We start from the raw sequence: 8,579 nt of genomic DNA, 5'->3' as shown, positions 1-8,579 counted from the left end.
CCACCCCACCCCAGAGCCAGGGAGGGAGTAATGCCAGCCCCAGGTGCAGGCAAGGTGCTATGTTGTTATACTTGAAAAAATTAACAGTGATCTAGAAAAGCATCTCATTGTTGTTTTATTGTGCTCATGTTTATTGTTATCTTCCTACTTAACTTTGTCAACGATAAGCCGTTGAGTTTCATATCTAACTTTATATAACTACAAAAAATTGCAGTGCCTTATGGGTGTGAGATAGTGAAACTATGAGAGTGTGAAAATATATTTGCTTTCAAGTAAAGAGACTTGTATGGGTAAAAAGTTACAGAGTGATCCCGTGATGGCATTATTTTAGGATCGTGCAGAAATCTAGAACCTTACTAACCACCTGAAGTTATATGATTGTTGTTGTTAAAGAGGAGAGAGTTGGGTCATTCATTGAGCGTCTCAGAAGAAACAAACAAAAGCATAAAAACAGACGGGAGATAAATTGAAGAACTGCTTCCTTTAATAGCAAATCAGTTACAACTCTGATTTAAGATACATTTAAGTTCAGAAAAATGTTTTCAAACATTCAAATTTCAGTTAATAAACGGGTTTATGATCGATGACACAAAGTAAAATGCAAGCAGACGAGGGAGAAAGATTTTACGCTCGCTTGAAAGGGAGTGGAAGGAAGTGAACTTATAAAATCCCACCCCGACTCGACCATGCCATTTTCTCTACATGAATTATCAATATCTGGTTCACGACTTAATATCAAATATTAATAGAGTCAGGTTAAGGATCATTAATATCATTGATGTAATCAAATTTCAAAACATCCACAACAAATCATTTAATATTCTCATTGAAAAAAAGACACTGTGCAGATTGTATTCATAGAAATATGATCATACAAAAATTGATACGTAACTCATCTTAATTTGCTAATAAGGCAATTAATGCAGATTGTATTTATCAAAAAATGATCATAAACATAGAAAATCATCTTTATTAGTTAATGGAGAAAAAAAATCAAAATATTCTAATTTAAAAAGAGAAGAAAAAAAATATGTATATATACAATTTGCGCAGATTGTATTCATCCAAGAAATGATTATAATACACAAAAAATAATAAGTTGGAAAGAAAAGGATCAGCAATTTGAGCAGAATCTGTGCTACTTTTTAGCTTAGGAACAAGTTTAGGCCACATAATCGTTCTTTGGTGTTATGACTGAGAGACTGTGAAGGTCTCATTTCAAGGGAAATGTGCTCAAGTTCTTCAGCTGAGAATCGGGTCAGAGCTCACATCCAGCGTTTTTTGTTTTTTTTTAGTTCACATTTTACATTTTGCTTGAATTAAAGGGTGGAACATGCGTAATCCCACAGTTCTCAAAGTTATTATTATTATTAATTATTCATTAACATGGTGTTTCTGCATTTTAGTTTGATGTCTGGAAATTATTTTGTACCTTCTTTAATATTAATTTTTCAACATCTCTCATTGTCTCTGTTATTTACTCTGCAGCTTCTTGTAGTGTTTCTGCTCAATCAGCTGCTCTAGAGCTCACAAAACACATACAACTATTCCTACAGAAGCAGCTAGTTTGGTTGTTTTGGATCCTGCTAAACTTACAACGATCTTACCAAAGACCTACACACACCAAAAAGTGCATTTAACAACAGACCAGCAGCTAATTGAGCCAGCAGGGAGATAAATTCTTCAAAGACAGACTCTTTGGCCTCCTCTTTGATCTCCTTCTCTGTCTTGTTTCCTGCTTCCTGTCTGATCCTTGCTTCCTCTTCTCTTATCCTTTCATTCACTTGTTGCATTATCTCATTGGTGAAGAAGCTGCTTTCATTTGTCTCCATCATTGCTTCCACTGTTCGAAGAAGTTCTTTCACCTGGAACCGGTTGCTACTGTATTCATCTACTGAGCCTCCCCTCCAGTATTTGTTATCAACAACATGACAGCGGTTACCACACTTAGTCACCAGATCACTAAGAAGTTCATTCTCATGAACAAACTGATTGATTTTGCTCCCTTCAGGAAGCTGGTCACCATGAGTGAAGACCACCACAGCATGTTTCAGAGCTTCATCTGAGAAACACTCACATATTTTAGTGATAACAGACTGCTCCTGTTTTGTGAACCTCTCTGTTTTCAGCACAATCAGAAAAGCATGAGGTCCAGGAGCACACTCTATGATACACCTCAATATCTCAGCCTTCAGCTTTTCCTCAGACATGTTGGTGTCAAAGAAACCAGGAGTGTCGACCAGAGTGATGCGTTTCCCATTGACATCTTTGGTTTTGACTTCACACTTTGTAGTTTCTGAGTTGAAAGGAGTATTGTTGGGACGTTGTTCTTCTCCAAATATGGTGTGAGCTAGAGCGCTTTTTCCAGATCCAGTTTTTCCAACCACAACAACTCTCATTTCAGTAAGATCTGGAAGAGAAATCCAGTTGAAAAACAGTGATTTACGTTTTTCTGAATATCAACAAAAACCATACCAAAAAAAAAAAATGTCAATACAACATAACTGGGTTCATTACACAACATTGTAGTGTGTGTCTATTAAAATATGTCTATATTTACAAAAATTATTAAGTTAAACATTTAAGTTGTCCTCTATTGTTTAAAATAAACAAACTAATTGACAGAAAAGACAATTAGGGTCTACTCACCCTTAGATGTTCGTTGTGCCATTTTTATTTGTTGTTCCGTTGCGTTTCGTGGAAGTTCTTTAAGATGACAAAAAAGAAAAGAAGTCAAAATTATTCTTTTTATTTGCATTTTTTTTACAAACCTACAGCAATTTTTTTAAAGTTAAAGCCACATTAATACTAAATAAACATAAGCTATTTTTATTAAGATAAGCTGTTCTAATGTGGAAGAAGAGAGCCATGTATCCTGTTTTGTTTTTGTTTTTTTGTTTTTTTCAGCATGTTTTCTTAAGATGAAAACATAATAACTTGTTATCTGGGTGTGGACTATCAGAGACACTGCAGGCCCGAGAGCATCCTTACAGGACCTGCTCTCACAATAGCTTTTTCCAAACTACAGTCAGGCTGGTGGCTGAGGACAAGAGAGACCACTTCACTTCACTTACTCTCTTACCAGTGCAATATGTCCAATCACTCAGGCTATCGTGCAATGCTGATTTTTCTGTATTAATTATTATTTTTTCTATTTGCATATTATAGCTATCTCAGTCTATTTTACTTTATATTCAGTCTATTTTACTTTATTTTGTTATTTTATTCCATTTGTGTGCTGTACGGACGCTGGTACCTGCATTTCACTGAGGATTTCCAAAGGGATTAATAAAGTATTTTTTTATTCTATTCTATCCTATGGCACAAGTAATGAAATACATTTCATGCTGTTTGATTCTATAGACAATAAAACATTTATTTTGTACAACCACTCTGGGTCAATTTTTGCTGCTGTTTGCATGGCTGATGGTTTATTTAATGACTTATTGGTGTGCGGTTGGTTGCATGTCACTGTTTTGTCACCTGTCCTGCTTACAGGGGTTTTTGTGAAACTTTACCTTTACTTTAGATCTACAGACTCAGAATGATTGACTTGAAATCCTTCTTGTGCCTTTTCTTAAAGAACATTTTTGTGTTTGTATTTGCTTTTGTGTTCAAAACTCATTGCATCAATGCAATGTTGTGGAAGCTTTTAAGTAAATTTTTAGGCTCTAAAAAACTCCCATCCAATGAATTAAACCAGTTGAACTTTGATGAATCAGGGGTCAGATCGTATGGATGGCATCCTTTTTAATTCACAGAAGTGCCAAACGTTTGAAAATTGCTCATAAAGAAGAAATTAATAATTGCAGTTTGTGCTCGGCCGGAATTATTGGCCTTAATCTTTTTACTTTTTTTAAACTTATTTTCTAAAGACAGAAATATAACCAAAAATTACAAACAAAAAAGAATGAACAGTTGTTTACCTTACACCAAATGAGCTTTAAACAGGAAAATGAAGGCTTAATTGGTGTAGAATAAATCCCTTTTTCCTTTTTTTTTTAAATAAAATCTCTAGATTGATTGTTATTTTAAACTAAAACAAAATAAAGTTTTATCGAATGTTTACTTTAACTGACCTCTAATTACCAATAACGTCTTATTTATAAATACAACATTTTAGGATTTATTTAAAACTTTTGAATTATTTGTACTTTTATATGTTTATGCTTTATCTTTATGAGCCACTAAAGACATTTTTAAAATGAAAATACAGAACTTGTTTTTTATTTTTTTTATTTTGAAAAAACAAACCTTTTAAAGAAATAGTTCTTACAAAGTTTTGTACCATTTTTAAACAGTTCTCTAAACAATTGTTTGTTATCCTTCTGGTTCTTAAAAAGACAGAGAAAAAAAACCTCTCAACCAAGTCTAAATTTTAAAACCTCAAAAGTTATTTATTTATTTTAAGATAAGCGCTGACGTGTTTATTGAGGAAAATGTAGCTCACCTTTTATGATCAAAAAGGGGAATTTCCTGTTTGATAGATGTGTGCGTCTCTCCTGCAAATTTCAAATACTGACTTACTTTTGATTCACTTCTGGTTTATAAAGAGTGTCCTGTTCCTCCCTCTGAAATGACAACGTGAAAGTAGTTCAGCCTGTCCTGCAACCTACAGGCTGCTGTTGAACAGTGATGTCTTTGCCTTCTGACCTAAAAACTACTTTAAAAGCTGCCCAATACTATAACAATTTTAGATACAATTCCCTAAAACAACCATTTTTTTTCCTGAGGGAACACTTTGAATCAACTTTTAAATTTGGGGAGTAGAGGTTCTCAGTGCTAAGTACTGCATATTTTTCAAAAGTTTATTCCAAAAATGTGGCAGCCGACCCGGCATTTATTAGTAAAACATGGCAGATGTCTCATCTTTGTGAATCTGATTTGGCTCCTTGTGTCAGTATCTCCTCTGTTCTGGATAAAGTTGTTCTCCTGTTTATACAGGTTGGTTCTGGAGTCGGTTCTGTTTGAAATTATTTTCTTGCAGATTCTAAATTCTGTCTTCTTATTATCAATAATAATAAAATCCTTTCAGATTTCTGTTCTTTTTTGTGTCACTCATTTCTTAAAGTGTTATGTGTTGATGTGGTTTGTCGTTGTTCAGAGTGCAAAGTCGTGGAATATGTACGCATTTTACTGAGACTTGCTCTGCTCTGACTCTGCCTCGTGTGCGCAAACAGCAATGAGCTTTGCAAACACGCACTTGTGCGTGCGCGCGCTGAGCGCACGGTTCTTCGCTTTTATGATCTCTGCGCAAACGGTATTGATCTGACATGTGTGACTTGAAGAAAGAAAAATAAAACAGAGGATTCGGGACATAAGCTGGAGAAAAACAGGGAAACAAACAGAAAGTGAAACTCTTTTTCCCTCGGTTATTGGGGGAGTTTTGTTATATGAAGATGAAACCTGCGAATTCAGATTACAGATGTTAAACTCCTCACTACACACTTTCCCCAATTTTCTCAGACAGACATGGACATTTTTAAATCCAGGATTATAGAATGAAAACTAAGACCTGATCGCAAAGGGTGAAGAGTGGATTAAAAGTCACGTTCTATGAGGGTCTCCATCATGTGGCCAGATTGACAAAAAAATAAATAAATAAATAAATAAATAATGGATCTCTGATATTTTTTGGGGGCCGGTCCAAATGAGGAGGAGGGCCGGATTCGGCCCGCGGGCCGTAGTTTGGGGACCCCCTGGTCAAAGGAATACGTGAGGCTTCCAGGCTTCCAGTTGATGTTGTGACGTGACAACATCGACATGCTGCTTTGAAGGAGCTGGAAAGTCCCTCAATTTGCAGCCAAAGGAGCCTATGAAAGACTTTGCTGCCCTCTGTTGTTCAAAGCAAGAAAGTTTTGGTGTTCAATCAGATTTGTGAAATTAGCCAAAGGTTACAATGACAGAGATCCATATTAACACTAAAAATAAAAGTAGGTCAATTGCATCTCCAAGATAAATCCTTAATAATCCACTTCAGTTCTGAAATTTTTTTTTTGTACTTTTTTCTTTTATATTTGTAGTTTTTCTTGTATTTGCAACATCAGTAGTTTTTATGTGTAGCAGCATGTCTTGTTATTTGCAGTTTCTTTTCACTTGCAAAGTTTATTTTTTTGCTTGCACATGTACTTTTTATTGCTGCAAAGACAGGCCTAGACCACCTCAAAAATATTTCAGTCTTTAAAAATTGTGAATGCAGGTTTTATCATTAAAGCATTTAATCTGATAAATATAGTTATAATCTATATTAATATTTAAGATGCATTATCTTAAAAAATATTCCCTAGCAACCCATCCCCACTGGAGAAATCAATAGCTTTTACTCAGTCATTACATTCGTCAGAATAATCCTTCTTGCTCTGATACCCATTTTTAACATGTTGTCTAATGTACCACGACTGCGTTATCTTTGTCACATGGAGACGTTTTATTGTGCAGTTTCATGCATGTGCAATGCAGGAGCTTTGAACACCGTTCTCATATCATGACTCTAAAGACCATTGAGGATTGTTAGAAGGTTTAATATTTTAAAGGGTAAATAATCAATACAATCAACATTAGCGTTGGGCACCGATTGGCTTTTAAGCGGTTCCGGTGCCAAAGCCCTGAACTGAAATACCTAGTGCGACCACTAGAGTGCTTCAAAAACATGTTGGAAATAATAAAGTCACCAGCAGAGGATTTCAAATACATTTATAAAACAAAACTTTTAGCAATAATAGAGCATGGTTTATAAAGTTATAAACAAACAGACTCAACAAACAACACATTTTTTATTTATATGAAGCTAAACAATACAAAGTTCTTTTAAAAAGCCCCCAAAATTGACAGAAACATTTTCAGAAAAAAAAGGACAAGATGGCAAAAAACATTAAAAATATAAATGATGCAATTAAATTACATGCTGTAATTCATTTAAAATATTATCTCTCAAGCATTTGTATATTTAAACAATTTAACCAAAAAAAAAACTATATTTATAATATTAATCATATTTATAATTAACAGGATTAGAAAAGATAGCAGCATCTCCTTTTGCTCCCACCTAGGTTAGAAAGCAGCCACCTCAGCCAAGGACCGTCAGCAGCACCGGGAAAATTGATTACGTCAAACCTTCCTTTGAGTTATTTTATTTATGTTTTTGTTTAAATATTGCTTTTTTCTTACATTTCACAAAAAAATGAGTGACGTAGCAAACTGTAAAAAAAAAAAAAAAAAGCGAGGAAGCCGCCACACACAAACGACGCCGAAACCACACGTTAGGACGAGCCCCCACTTTGTTACGACTGGCTCTGGACCGTAACAAAGAAGCTGGGAGACGAAAACGCTTTTAACAGTAAACGATACTTTAATGTGTTTAAACACTCAAAAGGGGAGAGCAGATGCGCGCAGCCAGTTCCGCGGTGCAGCAATGGCGTTGAACAAGACAGCCAGTCCCAGCAGAAGCCCCTCCCCTCTGAAGTCCTCAGACTGCATTTTTATCCAGAGCTTCCAAATCCAAAACCAGCTGCACCTGTCAGAGAGGAGGAGACACAGGGCAGACAAACAGAAAGAAATACGGCTCAGGGCCGTAACACTTCCATTTAAAACCTCAAAAAGTAGAATTTTCCTGGTATGGCCGCTTTAATGGTAGCTTTAGACTTCCCATAGTTATTCTTTTTTCACGTTTTCTGGCAGGACCACCAATCTTTTTCCTTTTTTTTTTAGTTTTGTCTTATAGAGCATGACTGTGGTAATTTGTATGTTTGTTCAACCTCAGATCAGACCATAAGAGCTGCGGAATTTAAGCACATTACTGAGTGGAGGGAAAGAAACTAACCAGAATTTGCTCTTTCACCACATCAGTCGCCCGCAGGCTTCTTCTAAAAATAGCACAACTCACTTGTGAGCAGCTCGAAATTTTTCTTTTATTGTGATGCAATTCTTTATGAAGAATTAAAATTTTAGCGAACTTGTAGATATATTGTCACGATCTAGTTGGTATACCACTTGTACCAGGGACCCTATAACCTGAGCCGCTCTTTACCTGGCTGGGGTGGAGAGACGTCCGTACCCCATACCGCGCACGAACCCAATCAGTCTCAACTGAACGAAGACAGAGATGCAGTCAAAGTACTCTCACTTCCAGCATCAATGCTCATTTATTTTTGAACACACATGAACAGCCAAACAGTATGAACGTTACTTCTGCTCACAGCTCCCTCACTTATGGTGAGCAATGTAACACACCCAAGATTTCCCACTTCCCATGAGTCTTAGGAGCTGAAGGCGGGGCTAACCCCCAGGGTCGCCACCATAGACTGTAAAAACAATGGACAGATCGAGCACTGAGGTCCCCCATTGGAAATGCATTACTTCCTCTCCTCGTGAAAGTAGGCCGCCGCTTTCACCGTCACTTCCTGAAACGGATACCGCCATTTGCAAACAATCTCCAGCGATTGGTCTGAGTCATAGCTGAGTCATCAAATCTACAGGAATACTGTCGCCAATCCGGAGTGAGTTCATTGGAACCGTCCATCTCTTTCCACGCCTCTACCACGGGACCGCGGATGTACACGCCGGCTCGAGACGACCGTGAA

The 8,579-nt window shown here is 36.4% G+C and overlaps 2 protein-coding genes across 2 annotated transcripts in view; both read right to left on the bottom strand.

The window, feature by feature from the left end:
• Window positions 1–462: 462 nt before the first annotated feature.
• LOC112154236 (GTPase IMAP family member 7) lies at window positions 463–4,594 on the bottom strand. Its single transcript, XM_024285028.2, has 3 exons — window positions 4,451–4,594; window positions 2,650–2,706; window positions 463–2,410 (listed from the first exon to the last, which is right to left on the bottom strand). Exons 2-3 carry the CDS (start codon window positions 2,669–2,671, stop codon window positions 1,593–1,595), a joined length of 840 nt encoding a protein of 279 aa, XP_024140796.1. The 5' UTR covers window positions 2,672–2,706; window positions 4,451–4,594; the 3' UTR covers window positions 463–1,592.
• Window positions 4,595–7,365: 2,771 nt separating this feature from the next.
• The window catches only part of LOC112154390 (5-hydroxytryptamine receptor 3C-like), a 1,787-nt gene continuing 573 nt past the window's right edge, over window positions 7,366–8,579 (bottom strand). The window contains exons 3-4 of the mRNA XM_024285283.2: window positions 8,027–8,085; window positions 7,366–7,513 (exon numbers count right to left, since the gene is read on the bottom strand). Coding sequence (XP_024141051.2) covers window positions 7,366–7,513; window positions 8,027–8,085 — 207 coding nt within the window. The remainder of the gene's footprint in view (window positions 7,514–8,026; window positions 8,086–8,579) is intronic.

The sequence above is a fragment of the Oryzias melastigma genome, linkage group LG19, assembly GCF_002922805.2.
Source record: "Oryzias melastigma strain HK-1 linkage group LG19, ASM292280v2, whole genome shotgun sequence".
NCBI classification, from domain to species: domain Eukaryota; kingdom Metazoa; phylum Chordata; class Actinopteri; order Beloniformes; family Adrianichthyidae; genus Oryzias; species Oryzias melastigma.
This window is presented reverse-complemented; position numbering and strand designations above follow the sequence as displayed.